This window comes from Scyliorhinus canicula, chromosome 4 (assembly GCF_902713615.1).
Source record: "Scyliorhinus canicula chromosome 4, sScyCan1.1, whole genome shotgun sequence".
Taxonomy (NCBI): Eukaryota; Metazoa; Chordata; class Chondrichthyes; order Carcharhiniformes; family Scyliorhinidae; genus Scyliorhinus; species Scyliorhinus canicula.
Window position 1 is genome coordinate 117,834,546 of NC_052149.1, and position 25,809 is coordinate 117,860,354.

At 46.6% G+C, this 25,809-nt stretch overlaps 1 protein-coding gene across 19 annotated transcripts in view; it reads right to left on the reverse strand.

Moving 5' to 3' along the window:
* rasal2 (RAS protein activator like 2) overlaps nucleotides 1-25,809 on the reverse strand; it is a 551,722-nt gene that overhangs the window by 215,621 nt on the left and 310,292 nt on the right. The window contains exons 1-2 of one of the 19 annotated variants that reach the window (XM_038795096.1): nucleotides 4,145-4,222; nucleotides 1,163-1,381 (exon numbers count right to left, since the gene is read on the reverse strand). The exons of 17 other annotated variants lie outside the window; for them this stretch is intronic. In XM_038795096.1, coding sequence (XP_038651024.1) covers nucleotides 1,163-1,381; nucleotides 4,145-4,220 — 295 coding nt within the window. In that variant the 5' untranslated portion in view covers nucleotides 4,221-4,222. Of the gene's footprint in view, nucleotides 1-1,162; nucleotides 1,726-4,144; nucleotides 4,223-25,809 lie in introns of those variants that run through there. One more of the 19 variants, XM_038795094.1, reaches the window with a different exon arrangement.

Consider the following 25,809-nt stretch of genomic DNA (forward strand, 5'->3'; position numbering starts at 1 on the left):
AAAGAACTGGTTCTGGTGTACCACATATTCTCAGACAGACCCAACCTCTTTGCCTTTGTGTGTCATATATGAAGTTGAAATTGGTGATTCTGTTACCTTCATACATCTCATGTTACAGATACCAAATAAGCTTGGCATTCTGCCCAACTATCATGGTGTATGTATGCGCTCTTTCTTTTTTAAAAAAACTATCCATGAGGCAAAACCACTAAATTCAAACAGGACTAGCCAGAAAATAAAGAAAAATGGTGGCCCAAGTATTAATGAGATGCCTGGACTTCACAATTCTGATCGCCAGTGCTCACTGGTGCGTGCAGCCCACAGACCATTGTTTGGATATACATTGTGTTTCTATGCACAAAACACATGGGTGTGCACTTTACATCTTTGTAGTTTCTAAAATATACACATTCAATTGGACTCTGGATCTGAAAAGAGATTATTCTGGATTTAATGATGCAATCAACTGCAATGCAACAAACAGTAACACTAGTCGGCAGATTTTGAATTTGAAGCACTGAAACAAAGGAAGTGAGTGAAACTGAGGACCATGAAGAAATGCTCATCACTTACTGTCAATCTTAAGGTGTAACCCCATGAAAGGCATATCCTACAAATTACAACACAAAAGTATGAGCATTTTGCAAGGCATCGCAAACATCACGAGTCACCAATAGTTTGATTTTGAGCTGGGGCATCCCAATTTTTAAATGATTCATTCACAAAGTAATAAAAGGATCAGAAATTTTTGTTGGAAAAGAATGCCAGTGTTTTTCCTCAACACCTGGCTTATGATGCTTTGCTTTCAATATTGTTATGAAAGTTTTTAACAAATTCTCTGCAAATCTAATTCATGTTATGATCCCGTTCACCCACGTTGCCCTGCACCATCCCACCTTGTCTTAATTTGGACCTGGAAACATATTAACCATAGTAGCTACCGTACAAACTTCAGCTCACTTCTGATTAGGTCTTTCGTCTGACACAAACACATCAATTATGGAAAATGCTATTGCTCTGCAGTATTTTCTAATGAGGATAGTCTTCAGAATATATGAGATACTGGTGTGCAAGCAAATGTTACCTTCCAACAGACCTGCCTAGAACACAATTAGTTGTGTACGCTAAAACATAGGCTTTTTAAAAAATCTTAGTGACTTACCAGTAGTACTGAGAGGAGAGCTGGGACTTGGCTGGTCTCCGAGACAGCCATATTCGCCGGAGGACTGCACAGTGCACTGGTGACAAAATGAAAGCACCAGGGTTGACAAGGGAGATGCTATCGAGCGTGACTGCATTGGCACCGAGTTGGCACCAAGTTGAGGTTGGCCCGCAGGTGAAAATAGTGGCTGGTGATGCAAACAAGTGCACGTTACAAGCACTGCGATGTAAACAAATACAGTATATGATAAGAGTATTAGGTGAGTGACACTAGGATGCTGTGCTTTGCAGTGATGAACCAGTTTATTCACTATCTTGCACATACAGAATTTAATTAAAGAAAAAGCTGTCCCCACCAGAAACTCTACCACCACATGGATTGTAACCCAAGCATGCGGCAATCTTTTATCATTAAAAATATGAAGTGGAAACAAGGAGAGACCATTCACAGTTCAACTTCCTCATACTCTTTCTCAGGAGGTGGTTGTATTATTTTCTGCTGGGAATGACCGATTTCAAAATACTTAGCTGAGATGGCAAACTTTCTCATGTATGCCCAGATAATTCTTGTTTTATTTTTAATTGTAATGGTAGAGCATGTTAAGCAGAAACAACTCTTCTGATTATGCTGCATTTGCTTTCTTTCATTTTCTCTCCTTAACTAGCTCTTCTCCTGAAGATGCGGACATTCATGGGGGTGTAGCTTCAGGTAAAATAGCTGCGCTGTGTGAACTCACCCAGCAGCTGTTTTACACTTGCAAGTTTCAAAAGTGAGACAGACTGTTCAAATGTGGAGTGCACCTCATTAGATAGTCACAAAGATTCCTTTGCCAGCAAAAGCCTCAGTACCATACCAAGCAGTGCAGTTACCTTCCTACCTATTGGGCATGATTATTTAAAAGGAATGCAATCTCATCCACTCCCCAAAGGTTCAAGGCCCGGCCAGAACAGTTTGTCTCTCAAACTGTCAAAAGATCTTAACTTGACAATCAAGCATATTAAAAGCAGAGACAAAAACTGACAAAATATTTATACCAAAGTCACTTCTGCACACCCATCTAACACCTGTCATCACCATCACCAAACATCGAGGAATATCATTGATTTTAGTTTTTATCAAACACAATACACATCTGTCTGTTCTGACAAAAAGGTCATCGACCTGAAACAATAACACTTCCTTCCACAGATCCTGCCTGGTCTGCTGAGCGCTACCAGCAATTTACTGCTTTAATTACAATGCATAAAGAAAGTGTTTGGGGTGTTGATCAAGTCTTTCAAAGCCTGAAAAACCATCACACACACAAGATCGGGGCTTTAACAGAAAAAAAACAGCTTTAACTTTGACAATTGTTAATTCCTATTAGTATGTACAAAAAATAACTAATTTTCCTGGCCAAGAAAGAATAATAGTAAAATAAATAAAATTGAGAGGGAAGAGAATCAGATGAAACGCATAACTAAACACAACTTTAAATGGCAAAATAATTTAAATCTACAGTAAGTCCACATGAGCTACACCAGGCCCTGAGTAAAGTCAGAAAAAAAGTGGACGAACATTATGCACAGCTCTTTATTCCCACTAGAAAATTTACTACAGTACTTGGCATTTACTTCAATTTCCCCCCAAAATGGTGCATTTTCTTGCTGAGCTCCCCATAAACACCAAGAAAATCCTACACAATTTTTACACAGAGCACTGATAAAAAGCTATCCAGCCCAAATAAAACACTTCCTTCACTCAGAATCTTCTCTGCTCCATCGATGAACAGGGACTGCAAACTCCAGAGATCATCATGTCACAGCAAAGACTGCATTTCTGAGCTTCAACAACTGCCTCAGAAATAGGCCAAACACTCCTGAAGGTGCCTTCACAGTTATAAGGTTAGCAAGAAGTTCGGGAATCTCAGGGCAACAGCAGCAAATTCTCATCGCTTGAAAAACAAGGCAGAGAAGCCCAGTGTCAACTCCTGATGCAACTCCTCCCCTTCTCTCGAAATACTTTCAACATTAGCAATTCCGCACTGGACTGCAGCAAAAGAGCACAACTCCTCCACAGATATAAAAACAGCATTGTTCTACATATTCCATTATCAGGCACTAATTCTGAGCATGTAACATAATTTTATAGTCAGTGGTTTATTTTACAACTGACAGCAGTGCTGTCGTCCTTTGCAGAAATAAACTCCAGTGCAGAGACATCTGCTGCTTTCTTACTGCAAAGTGGGAATATCTGAATATTTCCTTTGTGCAATCAGCATACACATTATTCAAAATGCTTTTTATTTATTTATTTTCATTACTCGGGAAATAATGGAGAATTCTAGAAACCCCTTTGTCTGCATCTCAGTTACACTGCACAAAATCCTGCTGGTATTTGCAACATCATCCTGTTTCTGAAACTCAGCACTTTCCAACTGAATCTAGACACGACGTTTGCACTGTCATCCCGACTCTCACTGCAGTTATGGAATTCTTCACTGCAGCTCACAGAAGGATTTTTAAAAAAATGAAAAGTTACACACACATCCACAAAGGGAAGCAGTTTGTCAAACGGTTACGCCATTGTTGCCGCCTCAGATTTCAACAACACATGAAGCACCCCTTTTACAGACAATGTTAAAAAAAAGTTTACAGCACTGATTGGCAAACGCAAAACTTTCTGAACAAATTCCTCCATCCATGGTTCAAAGTATGACTTAAACTTCAAGAAACAATTTTTTCAACAGGAATGCACTGCCTGATGCACCATTTAAGAGTGCTGATCAGCCAAACGTTTTACCGGAGGCTCACAATTACAAGCATGCACCACACCCCTGCACTGATCTCTCACTCCAGTCTGATACAGTATGTCTCACCCAAACAAGCTTCAACATCCCCATTAGCCCTGCATCACCTGCTGTCAACCACCACTTCGATTAAACACACAAAAGAAAAAAGACCTTGCTATAGGTTTACGGGTCAGGTAAAGTTTGGTTTCTACCGAGCAACAAAAGAAGCTGTTCCTCATCTTCAATGCAGTCTGACCACTCTGCTCTACCATGGAGGAAGGAACTCATTGTCTCTCCACAGAATCTGGACACTGGCCACAAAGGCTGCACACAAGAAAGAAACACCTTCCACACAGTGCTATCATCCTCTCTCACAAATTAGAACAGAGACAGACCTCCAATAAATGGGTATGCAGAGTGTTTTATTGATCACAGACCCTTCTCATTGGAGCTCTCTGCGGCTCATATTGATGGATTTTAATGGACCGTTTTAAAGGCTGCCAAGAGAGACATTAAAGCTTTTAGTCTATTTCCTGGATAAGATACTTTCTATGCCTGTATGTCCGCAGTCAGCAGTGGTACAGATTACTAACTGATACTACACGGCAACAGTAACAGTTCCCCCCCCCCCCCCCCCCCCCCCCCCAAGTAGGATTATCACAACCATAACAAAAATCAGTGGCAAAATTTAGTTATCATAGTTTGTTTTCTTCTTAAGCAACTTAAGTAGACCCCTTCACATTATTCTCTCAGACGGGTGGAATAGTCCTGCTCCCTCCAGGAACCCTGCCAAAACAGTGCATTTAAAAAAGAGTTAGTTATATCTTCTGACTCCCAACGTTAAGATTGAAGAGGCAGTCAGGACATATACTCCCATACCCCTGCCTGACCCAAACGGAGAGCAGTTATGATAGGCACAGAAATTTGAGGACATCCCCACCATTCCACACGGGGAATTCTGTGATCGTATTCTGGCCTGTGCCAACAGGAATTATTCTTTGGGAAAATGATATCCTTATTTAACTCAAATCCTGCCTGACACCAATGCTCAGGTATTCCATGTGATGTTTGGGCTTGACACACCTGGGTTAAATGACTGCCCTATCATTTTGAGGCCTGGCTCAAATTCGAACCCAGAATGTGAAATAATCTCACTCCTCGGTCTCATCTGTCTCAGGTGAAATTAGTTTGGTCAGTTTGCTCTGCACTTAGTTTAGTGGCCACAAAGGAATCCAAACGAGAGGTGTAAAGAAAACTGGTTGATTGCAAAGTAAACTATATACACAGCACACTTCAGGTCTCAGCCGGGACTACACATGCTCGGCTCTCCTCTAGGCCGGCTTAAATACTAGAATCCATTTACTCTGCTGATGGGCCTCCACCCTTCAGCGGGGAAGCTCGTACTCAACGAGGCTCACGGGGAGACTAATTGCCCGTAAGTCTCGTCGGGTTATAACACCCCTCCTCATCAAATTCCGAAGACCCATCAGAGGACGGTAGAGCAGGAGAAAGCCTGCTCTTTTTCATCCATGGTTCTGTGTCTTGCGGCTGCGGGGCTGGATCAGGAGGCGTATGTCTGCACAGCGAACGTTGTATCCTTGCTGATTGCCGCGGGGGCCACCATTGGCAGCTGTTCTCTGGCCGTTTCACTGTCAGAAACTTCCGATGCCTGGGTCTCCACGTTGGAATCCAAGTTCTCGACCTCCTGCATCTCTGTGTCGGGCCCCTGGGGTCAATGCCCTTGGATCCATTGTGGCTGTCTGACTTGAATCTGGTACCACTGGAGGAGCTTCACGTTTATTCGGTCTCCTTTGTCTCAGGTGGTCTACTTGCTTCTTCATAACTTGGTCGTGAGCACGAACCTGGTACGAAACTGACCTTGACTTTTGAACTAATATTCCTGGGATTCACTTGGCACCGTTACGAATATAAACGGCATCACCTTGTCCAAATTATCTGGTCCACTTCTGCCTGTCTGGCCAACACCCCTGCTGCCCCTGACTGTGTTGGACTTTCCTGCCAATATCTGTGGAGGTTAGGTGGATTGGCCATGCTAAATTGCCTTAGTGTCCAAAAGTTTAGGATTACAGGAATAGGGTGGAGGCATGGACTTTGGTAGGGTGCTCTTTCCAAGGGCTGGTGCAGACTTGATGGGCTGAATGGCCTCCTTCTGCACTGTAAATTCTATGATTTAGCCTATTAAATGTTATGCTGGCGCTGTGCCGGTCGTGATATGTGGGTGGTATGGTAACAGAAATACAAATCTGGCCATGTGTGTCGAGAGACCCCAGGTCTACTTCTTCAAGCCTCTTTTAAACATTTGCATTGCCCTTTCCGCCAGCCCATGCGAAGCCAGGTGGTACAGAGCAGTGTGGATGTGCTGCACCCAATTTTCCTTCATGAAATTGCTGAACCCGGATTAAAAGTTAGTAAAAGGCATGCCATTGTCGGTGTCAACACCTCCGGGATACCATGTGTCCTGAACGAGAGTCGCAGTTCGATGTAGTGGCGACATCCTGTGGACATTGAGCAACTCCGAATGAACAACCACATCAACGAAAAACATGGAACCCTGGAAAAGACCAGCAAAGTCGGCATGAAGCCGCACCCAAGGGTGACCCAGCCATTCCCATGAGTGAAGAGGTGTGGCGGGGGAACGTCTGCTGCTCCCTGCAAACCCGCATTGCTGAGTCAGTCACTCTATCTCCACATCCAGGCCAGGCCACCAGACGTAGCTCTGGGCAAACATTTTCATTTTTGATACACGAGAGTGTCCGTTGTGCAGGTCATGCTGAACTCTTGGCATTTTTGTCAAAAAAGCCTTCAACTCGCTGAGCAGTTACCAGTGTTGACCACTGCACAGCACAATATGGTGGACTTTGGACAGCAAAGGTTGTGTTCATGTCCACTCGCATATTTGGGCCGCCGTGACGGGTAACGTGTCCATGACATTCAACGTGGCTACGACTTTGTCGGCTCTGGGAGAGTCAGGGGTCAGGGGTGAGCAGCGGAAGCCTATTCAGTGCATCTGCGTTCACGATCTGTGTACCCGGTCAATGCTCACGCGCGTATTCATACGCAGCCAACAAAAGGGCCCATCTCTGGATATGGGCAGGTGCAATGGGCGGGGCAGCCTTATCCTCCTTGAAGAGCCCCAACAATGGTTTGTGGTCCATCAGTATTGTAAATCTACACCCACACTCGAATTGATAGAACCTTTTAACTCCGAAAACTACGGCCAATCCTTCTTTTGCGATTATGCGCAGTTCCTCTTTGTGTGGCCAGTCTCCAGGTGGCAAATGCAATTGGCTGCTCTCTACCACCAGCGATGCAGTCTGACAACATGGTGCCAATGCCGTAAGGTAAGGCATCGCATGTGATCACCAGAGGTTTGGCGAGAGGACATCAGCAAGCCAAACTTCATTTGAGTAAATGCATCTTCCTCTGCCGTTTGTATTTCTTTAGCAGGATGGGGGGTGCCGAGCAAAATTGTGTGTCCAGAGATGATCCCCAGAAACGAGCGCAGTTGTGTTCTCTGGTGTGGGGAAATGCCTTGAGGAAAATGCACTTCTCTCTTTTGAGATGGTGCCCAACTCTGAAAAGTGATGGAGAACCTCGTCTAAGTTGCTCAAGTATTCACGCTCCGTTGTGCCCCGTGACAAATATGTCATCCAAATAAACCGGCAAAAAATGCAGGCTTCTCAAAATGTTTTCCATGACGTGCTGGAAAATAGCGCAGTCCGACGATACACCGAAAGGCAATCGGGTGCACTCATAAAGACCTCTGTGGGTATACATGGTCACATATTGTCTAGACGAGGTCTATTTTCAGCTGAAGACAGGCATGACTCGGGTCAAGCTTTGTAAATGAATGACTACCAGCACAGTATTTTTACAAGACCTCGATGCGTGGTATTGGGTATTGATTCAATCGGGAGGCCATAGTAACCGCCAATTTATAATCAGCTCAAAGTCTAACAGTTTTATCCAGTTTGAATGCGGGGACTACTGGTGCTTCCCAATTGGCGAATTTTACTGGCTAAATGATCCCGAGGTCTCTAGTCAGCTGATCTCTGCCCAAACTTTTGGCAGTAGCGCATAGGGGACAGGGCGGGCCAGAAAATACTTAGGCTGTGCTTCAGGGTTGACATAAATTTTTGCAATGGCACCCTTGATTTTCGCCAGTCCGTTTGGAAAACTTTGGGGTATTTCCCCAACACCTCATAGAAGTCTCCAGTACTCATCTGAAAGTTCAGCTGCCAATTTGGGCAAAGGCGTTGCAATCAATCTCGGCCTAACAGGCAAGGGCCTTGTCCTTTTACCAGACTCAATGGCAGTCTTACAGATTGCTGCCGTATATCATCAGGGTCAATGTGGTCCCAGCTATGGCTAGCGGTTCTATGGTGTAGGTGACGAGTTGTGCCTCCATATCATGCAAAAGCAACTGTTGTAACCCTGACAGAATTTTCTCAAACGTTTGTTTACCTATGATCAAGACTGCGGCTCCCGTGTCCAATTCCATTATGCGAGGGTGACCATTGGCTTGAACAGTGATCCGACCAGCTTTAGGTGCCGAAATGCAGTTCAGCTGCATGCATTCAACGTCAGCCTGTTGCAAATGACAAGCATGGCTCTGGGTTGACACCTGTCCTTGGTGGGATGGCGGGTTTGCTGGCCGCCCTGTGACTTTCGCTCCCTGCGATTTCTCCAGCCACACGCCCCACATCGTCTGGGTTCTCCCTCTATGGATCCGGGGGGGCAGGGGATGCAACCTATTCAGTGCAGTCCAAGGTCCACGGCCCTGGTCTCTGCAGTTTTCACCCCAAGGCAGGGATCCAGAGATCCCTAATTTGAGGGGCTCCCTTTTCTGCACTTCCTCTTGAGAGTGAAGTTTCTGTGACCTTCTTAAAACCTAATAATAGCTCGGCTAGTAACTTCCATTGGGGCGCCATTTTATTAATGCCACAAACCAAACAGTCCCGCCGCATTTCGGGAAGGGAAAATTCAGCTATTTTCCTCAAACACTTTAAAGAACACGTTAACAGACTCCCTTGGGTACAATGACCGGAGGCTTGGAGTTGTAATGCTAGTGCTACCAGCTCTATTGGTATTGGAGTCCAGGGCTGCAGGGCACATGAGGCTTTGTATCACGCTGAAGGCGTGGCTCCACAGGCCGTCAGGAGTATTACTGCCTGGCGCTTATTACCACTTGTAGCATTGGCCTGAGAAAGTATTGCATACACTCTGCGTATTGTGTCCAATCCTCCAGTTTGTCAAAGAGTGTTTTTTAAAAATCAGTGCAAACCTTACTCTGGTAGTGTGGTAGGAGTTGACTGTTCTTCAATCAGTCAGCAGCGCTGACTAGCTCCACTTTTACCTTCATCGCCAATTTATTGGCCGCAGAGGAGTCCAAACGAGAGGCATAAAGAAAACTGATTTATTGCAAAGTATACCATTTACACAATACACTTTAGGTTCCAGTTGGGACTACACATGCTCAGCTCTCATCTGGGGCCGGCTTTTATGGCAGTCTATTTACTCCGATGGGCCCCCACCTCCACTGGGAAGCTCGTATTCAACTAGGCTCACGGGAGGCTAATTGGTCCATCCCCATAAGTCTCCTGCAGTTTATAATGCTCAGGGAAATAGTTGTGCTTCAATTGCATTGGAGATACTGGGACCAGATGATTGGCTTGCCTCACAAACTATTGAAATCTGGGCAGCACAGTAGCACAGTGGGTAGATAGCACTGTTGCTTCACAGCTCCAGGGTCCCAGCCCAGGTTCGATTCCAGGCTTGAGTCACTGTCTGTGTGGAGTCTGCATGTTCTCCCCGTGTGTGAGTGGGTTTCCTCCGGGTGCTCAGGTTTACTCCCACAAATCCTGTTGAATGCAGTTAAAAAAAGGGCTCCATTCCCTGCAATGTGACATGAATGCTCTTGTTCCAAATTCTGTCTTAACACTAACCTTTGTCAGGATGGCAAGGGGAGAATACAAATCACTCAAGTAATTGTTTAATGGGAAATTGTATCATTGTGATAAGGGGTAATTGTAAGCTGTTCTTTATGTGTGAGAAGCTAAAGTTTATTATTGTATTCATAACAAAGTTTTGTTTTAGAAACACCAAAGCTCTACTTTTTCGTACGATCACTCCTGGAGAGAAACATTATTTCTGCACAGTCTTAAAATAAACTAAAATATTGGGGTTTCAGTTCGGTATCCTAGCCACTGTTGGGTCTGGGATCGTAATACCCAGTGTTCAGCTTACCACAGCCCAGTACACCACGCGGCAACCAGTCTGTTAAGAACGACAAATTAAATTAAATCTCAGTGGACCTCAGTCGTTAACTCACATTATTGTACAGACATCACAAGTAAGATGGAGAGCCAAGGGAAAGATCATCCCCCATTATCTGGTAGTTAACCAACTACAAAAGCAGGTACTATAGAAAATAAAAAAACAATTACTTGCGTTTGAGAAACAATGCTAGGCACACAAACTAGGCTCTGGCTGTGAATGTAGTAAAAGTCTTTGTTCACAAAGGCTGTCACAATATCCTATGAAATCACTGCTGGGACAGGAATGCCAGCTTGGGTCACTGTCTGTGTGGAGTCTGTGCGTTCTCCCCCATGTCTGCGTGGGTTTCCTCTGGGTGATCAGGTTTCATTCCACAAATCCCGAAAGATGTGCTTGTTAGGTAATTTGGATATTTTGAATTCTCCTTCTGTGTACCCGAACAGCCGCCAGAATGTGGCGACTGGGAGCTTTTCTCAGTAACTTCATTGCAGTGTTAATGTAAGCATACTTGTGACAATAAAGATTATTATTATAAATAATTGTTTACAAGGGCCTGTTCTAGTGAAAGGCTGACAGCAGAATTTCAATGTTTGTCCTTTCTGCCACAGGTTTGTGGGCTGGAGGAAACAAAAGAGAAGCAAAACAAGGCAATGCATCCAAAATACTGGGCTGTTTAAAACCCAAGTATGGTTCTCAGTTTCTTTACCAGCCTCGAGTTTTTTTTCTATAAATGACAATTCATCAAAGCAAGTTGCCCAAGAGCAGCTTCTCATCAATCTCAAGTTTGAAACACAACTATCGACAACAGCAGTGATTAGGGTATTGATAGGTGTAAGTCTTGCTCCTACATGAGCCTCATGAGGACAACGCAGTATATACTCAGTGCCTGCAATATCAGAGAGAAAGCAGCACGGAGGGATACGTGGACAAATTTCAGAGCATGAGGGAGACAGCGGAGACAGATTTCAGAGCATGAGGGGGACTGCATAGACAGATTTCAGAGCATGAGGGGGACTGCATAGACAGATTTCAGAGCATGAGGGAAACTGCATAGACAGATTTCAGAGCATGAGGGAGACTGCATAGACAGATTTCAGAGCATGCGGGAGACCGTGGAGACAGATTTCAGAGAATGGTGGACTCGGCATAAACAGATTCCAGAGCATGAGGGATGTCATACCATACATCTATGTATATAATGGAGGGCAGACAGGCAGTGATTGACACACAGGATGACCAGTAAGCACACAGAACAGAGCAGCCAATCACCAGACAGGACACTACCACTATAAAGCTAGAGGGCACCAGTTTTCCCGCTCTCTCGGGACCCAGCCTCTGAGACAGTCAGAGTTCGTGAGCTAGCCAGTGCAAACACCATGTGGTAGCTGGTAAGTCTGGTTAGGCTAGTATCAGGTCTCCAGTCAAGTCAGCATAGTGTCAACCCACAGTTGAATAATAGTTTAGACGTTAAATAAAATTGTGTTGCATCTTATCAAGTGTAAATCTCGCTATACTGCATCAAGTGCAGTCCACATCGACCCAGCCTGCCCAACACATCAAGGGAGACTGCACAGACGATTTCAGGGAGACTGCATAGACAGATTTCAGAGCGTGAATGAGACTGCAGAGTTAGATTTCAGAGCGTGAGGAAGATTGCATGGACAGATTTCAGAGCATGAGGGAGACAGCGGAGTTAGATTTCAGAGCGTGAGGGAGACTGAGGAGTTAGATTTCAGAGCGTGAGGGAGACTGCATAGACAGATTTCAGAGCGTGACAGAGACAGCAAAGACAGATTTCAGAGCGTGAGGGAGACTGAGGAGACAGATTTCAGAGCGAGGGAACTGCGGAGACAGATTTCAGAGCTTGAGGGAGACTGAGGAGTTAGATTTCAGAGCGTGAGGGAGACTGCAGAGACAGATTTCAGAGCGTGAGGGAGACGACGGAGACAGATTTCAGAGCGTGACGGAGACTGAGGAGTTAGATTTCAGAGCGTGAGGGAGACTGCATAGACAGATTTCAGAGCGTGAGGGAGACTGCATAGACAGATTTCAGAGCGTGAGGGAGACTGCATAGACAGATTTCAGAGCATGAGGGAGACTGCGGAGATAGATTTCAGAGCATAAGGTAGACTGCGGAGACAGATTTCAGAGCATGAGGGAGACAGCGAAGTTAGATTTCAGAGCGTGAATGAGACAGCGGAGTTAGATTTCAGAGCGTGAGGGAGACTTCAATCAGCATCAACTCCCTATAAAATTTGTAGAATGCTCTGAAAGCACTTTATTACAGACTTACATGGAACCTTTTTTAATGCATTAATTGTAAGTGGAGTTTTAGTGCCATCCCTAATGGCCCTTGAACTGAAGTACACTTCAGAGGGCAATCAAGACCCATCGCTGTGGGTTTTGAGTCTCACAGCGCCAGGGACCTGGGTTTGATTCCGGCCTTGGGTCATCTGTGGAGTTTGTACGTTCTTCCCTTATCTGTGTGGGTTTCCTCTGGGTGCTCTGGTTTCCTCCCAGAGTCCAAAGATGTGCACATTAGCTGGACTGGCCATGCTAAATTGCCCCCTAGTGTCCAAAGATTTTTTTTTAAATTTAGAGCACCCAATTCATTTTTCCAATTAATGGGCAATTTAGCATGTTCAATCCACCTACCTTGCACATCTTTGGATTGTGGGGGCGAAACCCACGCCAACACGGGGAGTGACCCAGAGCCGGGATCGAACCTGGGACCTCGGCGCCGTGAGACTGCAGTGCTACCACTGCGTCACCGTACTGCCCCCCCAGTGTCCAAAGATGTGCCAAATAGGTGGATTGACCATCAATGCACGGGGTTACAGGGATAGGGCAGGGGTGGGGGGGCCTAGGTAGAGCGATCTTTCAGAGGCTCAATGGGCCGAATGGCCTCCTTCAGCACTGTAGGGATTCTATGGACTAGTCCAGTGACAATACAAATACATCACTACCTCTCCATGTTGTAACACGTTGAGGCGATCTGGTCCATCTGTTAGGTTAGCTCTTCAATCGGTGAAAGAAAATGAGAACATGGACATGGTAATATTGAGCCTCAACTGAAAGACACATTAGCCATTTTTAATCCTCTCTTCAGTCCTCTTGAATTAGCTCAGTCTCTTCCTCCTTTTAACCTTCCAACAATGCAGAGGGCAGATTAAAACGATGATGTTCAACTATTTAGAATTGATCATTGAATGTTATGTTGCAGAATGAGAAGAGTACATTTTAGTTGGGGCTGGTTTAGCACTAGTCATGGGGCTGGTTTAGCACAGTGGGCTAAACAGCTGGCTTGTAATGCAGAAAAAGGCCAGCAGTGCGGGTTCAATTCCAGTACCGGCCTCCCCGAACAGGCGTCGGAATGTGGCGACAAGGGGCTTTTCACAGTAACTTCATTGAAGCCTACTTGTGACAAGAAGCAATTATTATTATTATGAGTTCAGGTAACTGATCTGAGTGGTCTGTTCCACTGCTGTTGGTTGACTAAGGGATAATTACTCCTTCCTTAAACGATTACAACACAAGAGTTACAGTGCAACAATCAATGTTCAATTTTAGAAGTAGGTGGCGCTCCAGCCCAATTTCTGGTCAGTAGTTACATTAATTGTCGTGGGAAGAGGTTCAGATAATGCAAACCAGCAAGTGGCATTGTAGGTGACTATGCAAAAATTTATCATCCAACAGGGATGCAAAAAACAAAATCTTTGTTGGACTCTTGTGACAAGTTCAATGTGTATTTCGACATATACCATTTTAAACTACTGCATCAATTGAAAACAAAGAAACTCCACCCAAATAATATATTATCTGAGCAAACTTAGTTTATGGAAATGTTCATTCAGCAAACATTCAGCATTACATGTGGGGCAATTTGTTGAATTGAGTACAACTCTGACATACAATTACGTAAATAACCCATTATCCAATCACGCATAAATAAAACAAACATACTTTCATCTTTCAAAGAGATTAATCAAATGAATTGAGTCTCCAATTACAGCACCACTCAACAATTTGGGAATTTTAAGGGGTTCAAAATAAGTGTACAGAGGCCAGGCTGAAGATTCCAATCACTGCCTATTGCCAATCTGCTAAATGCCATCTTGAAAAACCTAAATTCAGTCATGTGACAAATTGAACTGAAATATTTCACATTTTAATCCAAAATTATTGTACACAATTATTTCGCAGAAAGTGTTTGGAGGGAAAAGAAGAACTTAATTATTGAGATGCAGCATGACATTTGCATGATCATCTATTCAGATGCAGATTACAAGTGGAGAGCGCCACGCTAAGTCAACATTACGAATAATGTCGAATGGCACAGTGGGCCATGACAGAATTTTGCCTGACATGAACATTCATCTCAGGGCAGCATGGTGGCCTAGTGGATAGCACTGCTGCCTTACGGTGCTGAGGATCCATGTTTGACCCTGGCTCTGGGTCAATATCCGTGTGGAGTTTGTACATTCTGCCTCTGTTTAAGACCATAATACTATAAGACATAGGAGCAGAATTAGCTCCGCCATTCAATCATGGCTGATATTTTACTCATCCCCATTATCCTGCCTTCTCCCCATAACCCCCGATTCCCTTATTAATCAAGAACCTATCTATCCCTGTCTTTAAGACACTCAGTGATTTGGCCTCCACAGCCTTCTGCGGCAAACAGTTCCACAGATTTACCATCATCTGGCTGAAGAAATTCCTCCTCACTCTGATTTAAAGGATCGCCCTTTTAGTCTGAGATTGTGCCCTCTGGTTCTAGTTTTTCCTACAAGTGGAAACATCCTCTCCACGTCCATTCAATCCAGGCCCGGAGTATCCTGTAAGTTTCAATAAACCCCCCCCCCCCCTCATCCTTCCAAAATCCAATGAATACAGACCCAGTGTCCTCAACTGTTTCTCATATGACAAGCTCTTCATTCCAGGGATCATTCTTGTGGACCTCCTCTGAACCCTTTCCAAGGCCAGCACATCCTTTCTTAGATACGTGGCCCAGAACTGCTCACAATACTCCATAGGGTCTGACCAGAGCCTTCTACAGCCTAAGAGGTACATCCCTGCTCTTGTATTCTGGCCCTCTCAACCTGAATGCGAACATTGCATTTGCCTTCCAATGCTGACTGAACTTGTACGTTAACCTTAAGAGAATCTTGAACAAGGACTCCCAAGTCTCTTCGTGCTTCTGATTTCCTAAGCATCTTCCCATTTAGAAAATAGTCTATACCTCCATTTGTCCTTCCAAAGTGCATAACCTCACACTTTCCAAATTGTATTCCATCTGCCACTTTGCCCACTCTCCTAGCCTGTCCAAGTCCTTCTGCAGCCCCTTTGCTTCCTCAATACTACCTGTCCCTCTACAGATCTTTGGATCATCTGAAAACTTAGCAACAGCGTCTTCAGTTCCTTCTTCCAGATCGTTAATGTATATTGTGAAAACTTGTGGTCCCAGCGCCGACCCCTGAGGCACACCACTCGTCACCGGCTGCCAGCCTGAAAAAGACCCCTTCATCTTCACTCTTTGCCTTCTGCCAGTCAGCCAATCCTCTATCCATGCCAGGATCTTACCCTTAACACCATGGGCTCTCAACATATTTAACAGTTTCCGATGTCGCATCTTGTCAAAGGTCTTCTGGGAATCTAAATAAATCATGTCCACTGGTTCTCCTTTGTCTAACTTCCTTGTTACCTTCTCAAAGAACAGATTTGTCAGACATGAACTCCCTTTGACGAAGCCGTGCTGATTCAGTCCGATTTTATCATGCACTTCCAAGTACTCTGCGATCTCATCTTTAATAATGGACTCTACAATCTTACCAATGACCGAAGTCAGGCTAACCGGCCTATAATTTCCCGTCTTCTGCCTCCCTCCCTTCTTAAACAGCGGTGTCACATTAGCCACTTTCCAGTCCTCTGGGACCCTTCCTGTCTCCAGTGATTCCTGAAAGATCACCACCAATGCCTCCACAATCTCCTCAGCTATCCCTTTTAGAAACCTGGGGTGTAGTCCAGCCGGTCCAGGTGATTTATCCACCTTCAGACCTTTCAGTTTCCCCAGAACTTTCTCCTTAGTGATGGCCACTACACTCACCTGTGGCCCCCTGAATCTCCTGGAGCTCTGGCATCCCACTGCTGTCTTTTACCGTGAAGACTGATGCAAAGTAACTATTCAGTTCCTCTGCCATGCCTTATTACTTATATATTACTATTATTACCTTTCCAGTCTCATTTTCCAGTAGTCTGTCTATTTTTGCCTCTCTCTTACCATTTATAGATTGAAAAAAACTCTTCCTATCTCCTTTTATATTACTAGCGAGCTTACACCCATTTCATCTTCTCCCCCTTATTGCTTTTTTAGGTTGCATGGGTCTCGCCCCCACAACCCAAAGATGTGCAGGCTAGGTGGATTGGCAATGCTAAATTGTCCCTTTATTGGAAAAAATAATTGGGTACTCTAAATTTTTTTTAAAATTAACAGTCGTCTTGCTTTCAGTTGTTGACATTCATTTTGAATGTTCAGTAAACAGCTTGCCATCTCTGTGGATAATGTAGGATTTCAGAATCCTTCTTTGTTCCCATGTTTGCAGATGGCAAGAGTAGAGTTCAATCACAAATATGTTCAAAACAACTTAATCGCAAACAATTCTGGATTGCAGTTTCAGCGTCCGGTTGCAACCTGTGTAAAACTTTGGTCCACTCTGATTGTCTGATTAGAAAAGCCAGAAATTCACAATGAAAACTGGTCACATAATGTTGGGAGAAAGTGATCCGTCAAATTAGCAGAACACATTCTTTCTCGCACAGATGAGTGAGCTGGTGCTAATTTATCACAACTGAATTAAGGCCATCCAAACAGGCTTCTGTTGAAAAGGAAAATGGACGACGTGTTTCATGTTGCGGCACCTCCAATTAACTAACTGTCCCCAATTTTATTCTCGGTTCCTGACGCCGCGGTTCAGACAGTTTGCAGAGATTGGCTGCTTAAGTGACTACTCATTGCATGAAATTACCCACTGTGCAAGGAGCAGCTGAGCATAACTTTGTCCTCGCCCACCTGTGCAGGCTATTCAAGTAGCGGGTAGAGAACTGGTTGAATTCAGACAACTCTAGAATGGGAGTACAAAAGCTAACAGTAATTCCACTGCTGCAACATAATATCTTCCTAGTCTGTAAGAATCACAACCATTTTAGGTGCCCCATCTATGCACAAAGCCATGTGGCAGCTCAAATGCACTGTACCCACACAGCTGTCCAGGAGATGGCACAGGCCTCAAACTCAGAATAATTGTATCGAGGATCTTCTGTATAATTTCACTACTTCTCTTAACAGGCTACATGTAAAATGAACACAAATCTTAAGTTATTCCTCTGTCTGCAAAGAAATGGAAATTCTGATGATATCATTAGCCGTGGCAATACACTTCAATGTAGTTTGTCACAAACTAATAATGAATTGATGCAGTCCATCAGTGAGAGCACATGCACTAAGCCTTTATGGATAAATTCCAAGGCCCCAAGCCGATGTCATATATTAAGCTGGATGGCTTCTGCGCTGAGTGCACAACTGCAAACAGACTAATTGAGAGTTAGAAATGACAGAAAACAATTCAGCAGTAATTTATTCCAGGGTTTCATAGGATTGAAGGTCACAGAAATCATATTAAGCCCTGAGACACTGCAATTTTTGATAAAAATAACAAAACACACAAAGACAATATTTTATATATGTAAATAAGCATAACCAGAAATCATATCGACAAACAGGTTTAAATCAAATGGAAAACACACCAATGTCAATTACAGGTTGAGGATATGCTTGAAAGGCTATTAACAATGCAAGGTAATGTTGTATGGTATGGATTGAATTATTTTGCTATCCTTAAAATAGATTTACAAGCTTTGTGTTCATGAATATTTTACCATACATTTGGCAAAAGGAAAAAGTAGTCCAGTATCCTTCCAAATAACTAAATGGAAATGAAGAGCAAAAGTACTTCAGACAGACGCGCAGCACGATGATTCCAGATTCCTGTTCTCCTCAAACTTCCCAGGCAGTCAATCTGACAGCAGATTCATTTCATTCAACATGGGAAGCCAATGAGGTCCTGTAGCATTCCTATTTCCTGGATGACTGTGCCTTTTGCAATGGAAGTAAAGTAACGGATCACTGAACAAACACCTTTCCCTTTCAATTGGGTTAGTGACCACTAGTAAACCACGAACTGCACACAAACAGAAGCTACGCCCTGTGTAATTTAGAAGTATAAAAACGTCTGTACATTGTGGGCAGTATGGGCTGCAAATCTGACACAAGATCAGCCAGAAGGAAGACCGGTAAAATTGAGGGTTGGGCGAGCGAGGAAGGCCAAGCGAAAGGCTCGAGGCATTGGGGATATTAGAGATGACACGGAAGGGGAGTTAGAGAGGGTGGAGTGTTAGAGACGGGATAAGGTGAGAGGCGGGGGAAGGTGAGAGGCGGGGGAAGGTGAGAGGCGGGGGAAGGTGAGAGGCGGGGGAAGGTGAGAGGCGGGGGAAGGTGAGAGGCGGGGGACGGTGAGAGGCGGGGGAAGGTGAGAGGCGGGGGAAGGACGGAGACGGGGGAGGGTTAGAGGCGGGGGAGGGTTAGAGGCGGGGGAGGGTTAGAGGCGGGGGAGGGTTAGAGGCGGGGCAGGGTTAGAGGCGGGGCAGGGTTAGAGGCGGGGCAGGGTTAGAGGCGGGAGGGTTAGAGGCGGGGAGGGTTAGAGGCGGGGGAGTGTATACGCGGGAGGGTAGAGACGGGGCAGGGTAGAGACGGGGCAGGGTAGAGACGGGGCAGGGTAGAGACGGGGCAGGGTAGAGACGGGGCAGGGTAGAGACGGGGCAGGGTAGAGACGGGGCAGGGTAGAGACGGGGGAGGGTAGAGACGGGGCAGGGTAGAGACGGGGCAGGGTAGAGACGGGGCAGGGTAGAGACGGGGCAGGGTAGAGACGGGGCAGGGTAGAGACGGGGCAGGGTAGAGACGGGGCAGGGTAGAGACGGGGCAGGGTAGAGACGGGGCAGGGTAGAGACGGGGCAGGGTAGAGACGGGGCAGGGTAGAGACGGGGCAGGGTAGAGACGGGGCAGGGTAGAGACGGGGCAGGGTAGAGACGGGGCAGGGTAGAGACGGGGCAGGGTAGAGACGGGGCAGGGTAGAGACGGGGCAGGGTAGAGACGGGGCAGGGTAGAGACGGGGCAGGGTAGAGACGGGGCAGGGTAGAGACGGGGCAGGGTAGAGACGGGGCAGGGTAGAGACGGGGCAGGGTAGAGACGGGGCAGGGTAGAGACGGGGCAGGGTAGAGACGGGGGAGGGTAGAGACGGGGCAGGGTAGAGACGGGGCAGGGTAGAGACGGGGCAGGGTAGAGACGGGGCAGGGTAGAGACGGGGCAGGGTAGAGACGGGGCAGGGTAGAGACGGGGCAGGGTAGAGACGGGGCAGGGTAGAGACGGGGCAGGGTAGAGACGGGGCAGGGTAGAGACGGGGCAGGGTAGAGACGGGGCAGGGTAGAGACGGGGCAGGGTAGAGACGGGGCAGGGTAGAGACGGGGCAGGGTAGAGACGGGGCAGGGTAGAGACGGGGCAGGGTAGAGACGGGGCAGGGTAGAGACGGGGCAGGGTAGAGACGGGGCAGGGTAGAGACGGGGCAGGGTAGAGACGGGGCAGGGTAGAGACGGGGCAGGGTAGAGACGGGGCAGGGTAGAGACGGGGCAGGGTAGAGACGGGGCAGGGTAGAGACGGGGCAGGGTAGAGACGGGGCAGGGTAGAGACGGGGCAGGGTAGAGACGGGGCAGGGTAGAGACGGGGCAGGGTAGAGACGGGGCAGGGTAGAGACGGGGCAGGGTAGAGACGGGGCAGGGTAGAGACGGGGCAGGGTAGAGACGGGGCAGGGTAGAGACGGGGCAGGGTAGAGACGGGGCAGGGTAGAGACGGGGCAGGGTAGAGACGGGGCAGGGTAGAGACGGGGCAGGGTAGAGACGGGGCAGGGTAGAGACGGGGCAGGGTAGAGACGGGGCAGGGTAGAGACGGGGCAGGGTAGAGACGGGGCAGGGTAGAGACGGGGCAGGGTAGAGACGGGGGGTCAGAAAGGAGAGTAAAGGTTGGGTTGGGGGGGAAAGTATCGAGGACAGAGGTGAGATTAGATGAAAGGTTGGGGGAGCACGCAAAACTCCATGCCAGTTGCTATGCCGGCCCACTCTCCAATATCACATCCACCAGGTGTGGGCCTGATCAAAATTGTTTTTTTTATTAAATTTAGAGTTCCAAATTCATTTTTTCCAATTAAGGGGCTATCCACCTAGCCTGCATGTCTTTGGGTTGTGGGGGGTGAAACCCACGCAAACACGAGGAGAATGTGCAAACTCCACATGGACAGCGAGCCAGAGCCGGGATCAAACCCGGGTTCTCGGCGCCGTGAGGCAGCAGTGCTAACCACTGCACCATCGTGCTGCTCTTCAAGATTGATGATAGGCAAATACTCCACCCTCCTTACCCCCGCCAATAAGTACCTCCCCATGATGAAAAAATCGATCCAAGAGTACATGTTTTGTGCCAAGAATACTCTGTGCGCCAACCCCGTTCACCACCCCTAGCAACCATACCAAAGGAATTACAATCGAACCCCCCATACCCAAACCAACTACCTCATTTTTTTGAAACTCCACCACCCCCTAACTCTTCCCAAAACTGCCCCTTTCCTCTCCTCCCCTCCCCCCACCTGCACACCTATCCAACCCAAAACCACCCCCAGAGAAGAGAAAGGCAACCCTCACCACAAAAACACACCCTAAACAGCCTTAAACTTTAAAGGTAACTAATGTACAAAGAAATTAACAGGGGCCAACCACAAAACATATCCCCCTCAACCCACCCACAACACCAAAGTTCCAGTGTCCCTCTCAGTTTTTCCCCGATACTTCAGCCTTCATGAACACCTCCGCGTTCTCAGCCGTCTTAAAATAATGGTCCGTGGAGTTGTCCGTGACCCTCCGAAAGTGTACTCCACTCTTTAAGAGCGCTGCCTTCGCCGCGTTAAAAGCCGCACGCCTTCTCGTCAGCTCAACCATTACGTCTTGGTACATACAAATACCTTCCTACCTCACCTCCTGATTCTCCTTAGCCCACCTCAATACCTGCTCCTTCCTCTGGTAGCTATGAAAGCAGACAACCACAGCGCTTGGCAGCTCGTTCGCCCGTGGCTTCAGCCAGAGCGACCAGTGGGCCCCATCCAACTCGAAGGGGAGGGCATCTTTCTCCACTTACAACACTTTGCGAGCATATACGCAAAATACTCCGTCAGCCTCCGGCCCCCCCCACACCTTCAGACAGCCCATGGTCCTGCTGTCGTGAGTGACTGTTCTCAAGGTCCTCAACCCTGGCCCTCAAGCCCCAATTTCTGTCCCCCACCTGCAGCAACTCCGCTTCCAGCCACAGTGCTTCCTCCTCCCTTTTCAGCAACTCACCATGCTACCGCATCTTCTTGGATGTCTTTCCAATAGCCTTTATCGGGATCAGCGACTCTTCCACTAATTTCTGAAGAGTGTCCATCAGCTCCTTCACTTGCCGCTTGAAATGTTTGGCAAATTGCCACTTAAACTCCACCATCACCACCTCAGCCAGCATATCACTGTAATGGGCATAGCCCCAGCCGGTGAGCTAGCTCCCGCCATCTTTCCTCCAACCGCATTCCGCACTATCGGCAACTCTGCCGACGGACTAGCACGCGCTTCCTTTCTTCCAATATTCTTTCTTTGGGATTTCAACATCCTCTAGTGCCCACAACTCTATTGGAATAGGTTTACACACAAATTCTCCCCAAAACTGGGTGAAAAGGGCCAAAAAGGACCCTGGCGAGAACCACCGAACATGCGACCTCTACCTACATGTCACCATCGGAAGTCACAAATTCATATTATAAAGGAGTTTGAAGTTATATGTTTATAAAGCAGCTGGAACATAACTAAATTACAAATCATGGCAAATCAGAGGCCGTTCATAGAATTTACTGTCTCAGCTCGAAACAATTCAGCAGTTGAATTTAAGGTTTATTTGCTTATTTTGAACTTGCCTCTGAAGCAAAGTGCTTAGAATGGGGTCTTAAGCACTGGCTGGTGCTCAGATACAGATGGACTACTACATGGTTGGAGTTACTGTCCATCAGGAGAGATGTTAAACCGAGGCTCTCATTGCTTTTTCAGGTGTACATGTAAGGTCCCAGGGCACTATTTTCAAGAAAAGCAGTGGAGTTATCCTGGCCAATGTATACCCTCAAATAACCGCGAAACACATTGTCCCATCGTCATATTGTTATTTGTGAGAACATGCTCGGTACTAAGTGGCTGCTGCGTTTCTGATATCACAACAGTGACGACATCTCAAAAGTAGTTGATTGGCTGTAAAATGCTTTGGGGAATGCTGTGGTCATGAATGGTGCTATGTAAAAGCAAGTCTCTCTTTTCTTATTAGCTTGTGGACAAGTCGAGCCATGCAATATTGGGCTCCCTGGCAAGAAAGGTGCTTCACGCTAACCAGAAAATGCTCGTTCCACTTCACAGAGTAAAGATGAAATTTTTTTAAACTTGACCAAAGTATTTTACACACATTGTTTTGAAATTCAGCTTTTGCTCCATTTCCTTTCTAGCAACGGCAAAAAAAGGGGGCAAATGTCTTCCAATAAAAGCCTAGATGAGGATGGCAGATTATCAAAGTGCCCTTTCAATGTTGCACACTTGACAATGAATGGACTTCACGGTTGGGGTGATTTGTGTAGCAGTGGATATGGTCAGCTCTCAACACAAGAAATGGTCCATCATGTCAACTCATGCCAATTAGCCAAAAATCCATTCTGCTCACACAGAATACAGTATCAATACAATGTACGCTCCTCACTTGCTGCAGAAAACAGAATGCGGATGCACTTTGAGCTTAATTGTGACTGGATGTCATGGCTGTCTCTGCACTATGCAGTGCCTCTCTTCAGAGCGTGCACTGAGCCTTTTGAGGGAAGACAGGTCAGCTGCTGAAGGTCTCTGTGTAGCTTCAGGGTATTGCAACCCACTGGCAGAAGACAGTAACTCCATTGTATTGCTCTGTGTTTCTGTGTGTCTGAGGTCACCCAGCCTAGCTGTATCCTTTCTGCATGCCTTAAGGATTAGTCACACAGCAAGGGGCAAGGCTTGGAGCCATCAGGGCACCGAACAGCACAACACAAACTCTTTCAGATAATACTCATTCAAACACCTGCTTGGCCGGACTGAAGGCCTTTGAGATAAAATACCTGTAACTCCACATATGTGGTTGTTCAACTGTTGAGCAGTGACAAGTGTTCATGTTTTCAGTGGTATTGTGCAACAGGTTTTTAGTTGTACTTAAGTCCCTCTATTCATTACAATCAGGTTGTAAAAAAAATAGTTCTTTTCACTTTAAAACTGTTCAGACCTGGGCCAGGGAACAGAAACAAATAGATTTATCCACATCTCCTGTTTGACTGACTGCACATGCTGCAATTGAATTTGGATTGAGATTCGTCGGTTTCCATGGGTTTCATGCCAAAATATTACAACATTGCAGCAGCTTATTCAGTGAAATAAAATGAAGCCAACAGCCACGACCCAAAGTCTTTGCTGGAGAACAAATTAACGGAACATTTCAAATGATTACTGAGGGTGTTCGACTTCTATGAAAATGGTACCAGCTTGTATAGCTCAGTGTGTCAACACAGAAAGAAAAATGACTTGGATCTATATTGCACTTTTCGCAACCACTGGATGTCTCAAAGTGTGTTACTGCCAATGCAGCACTATTTGAAGTGTAATCACTATTGTAATTTACAAAATATGGCATCTAACTTCCCCCCAAACAACAATGTAATGCTGACTAGATAATTTTGTTTTTTGAACAGGTAATTGAATAATAATATTAGTCAGTCCAAAAAGGATACGGTGCTTTTCTGAATGGAGGGCTATGACTAGTGGTTCTGCAGGGATCAGTGCTGGCACCGTTGCTATTTGTAGTATATATAAATGATTTGGAGGAAAATGTAACTGGTCTGATTTGTAAGTTTGCAGATGACACAAAGGTTGGTGGAATTGCAGATAACAATGAAGACTGTCAGAGAATACAGCAGGATATAGATTGGTTGGAGATTTGGATGGAGAGATGGCAGATGGAGTTTAATCCGGACAAATGAGAGGTCATGCGTTTTAGGAGGTCTAATACAGGTGGGAAATATACAGTAAATGGCAGAACCCTTAAGAGTATTGAGGGATCTGGGTGCACAGGCCCACAGGTCACTGAAAGTGGCAACGCAGGTGAAGAAGGTAGTCAAGAAGGCAATCGGCATGCTTGCCTTCATTGGACGGGGCATTTAGTATAAAAATTGGCAAGTAATGCTGCAGCTGTGTAGGACCTTTGTTAGGCCACACTTGGAATAATAGGCGTGATCCACTGGCCGCGTTGCGCTCTCCTTGAGCGTGGTGCGGCTGGTGAATGCCGAGAGAGCCCTCTCACCGGCTTCCCAATGGTTCACGCTTCGCGGGATTCACCCAAGTCTTGCGAGGCGTTCGGTGTCTGAATCCCGCCCACAAGGGGTGGGATTAAACGGCGCGCACCAAAGCTGTTTTTAAACAGGGGAACTTACCGGGCACCCACCAGCCTCCCTCGATTCTCCGGCCTCCCAGTGAGGTGGCAGCCAGGTGTCATTCAGCGGAACGACACTGTGGGGGGGGGGGGGGGGGGGGGGGGAGGGGGGGGTGTCTCCTGGGCCATCGGAGACCCCTGGATAGTCAGGGTGGGTGCAGGGTAGCCCCCTGGCCCTCCCCATGGAACACTGGGACCTTGGCACTGCACCTTGGCACTGCCACCCTGGCACTGCCAAGGTGCTTGGATGGCACAGCCAAGCTTGCAGGAGCACTGCCTGGGTACCAGGGTGGCAGAAAAGGGTGTCAAAGTGCCAGGGTGGTACTTCCAAGGGCCGGGTGGGCCATGCCCACGAAAGGATGGTGGATGGATGATTTAAAGGGTGGAGGTGTGCGGGGCAGGTAAGTAGGGGCCTCTGGGAGGTGGGGGTGAGGGAGGGTGATGAGTGAGGGTCCTGGAAGGGAGGGGCCTGAGGAGGAAGGTCCCCAGAGCTCCAATAGTGGGGTGTCCTCACTTGGCGGGGGGAGGGGGGTGAGGTAGTGCCCATCTATGTGGGGCGCGACATTGCCCATGAGTGAGGGGTGGGGTGTGGGGGACCCACAAGCTCACGTAGAGAGATCGGGATACCCTTTTCAGCTCTCCAGTGCTAAAAAAAATTCGAACTGTGGGCGAAACCAGTGAGAAACTCCCCAGGGCCCATAAAAGTGACGGAGTGTCATTGAACCCACCGGCAGAAACTCCCTGAAAATCCCACCACAAATGAACTTAGAAATTTTTTTGAAGAATCGCACCTATAGTGTACAATTCTGGTCGCCACACTACCAGAAGGATGTGGAGGCTTTGGAGAGGGTACAGAAGAGGTTTACCAGGATGTTGCTTGGTATGGAGGGCATTAGCTATGAGGAGAGGTTGGAG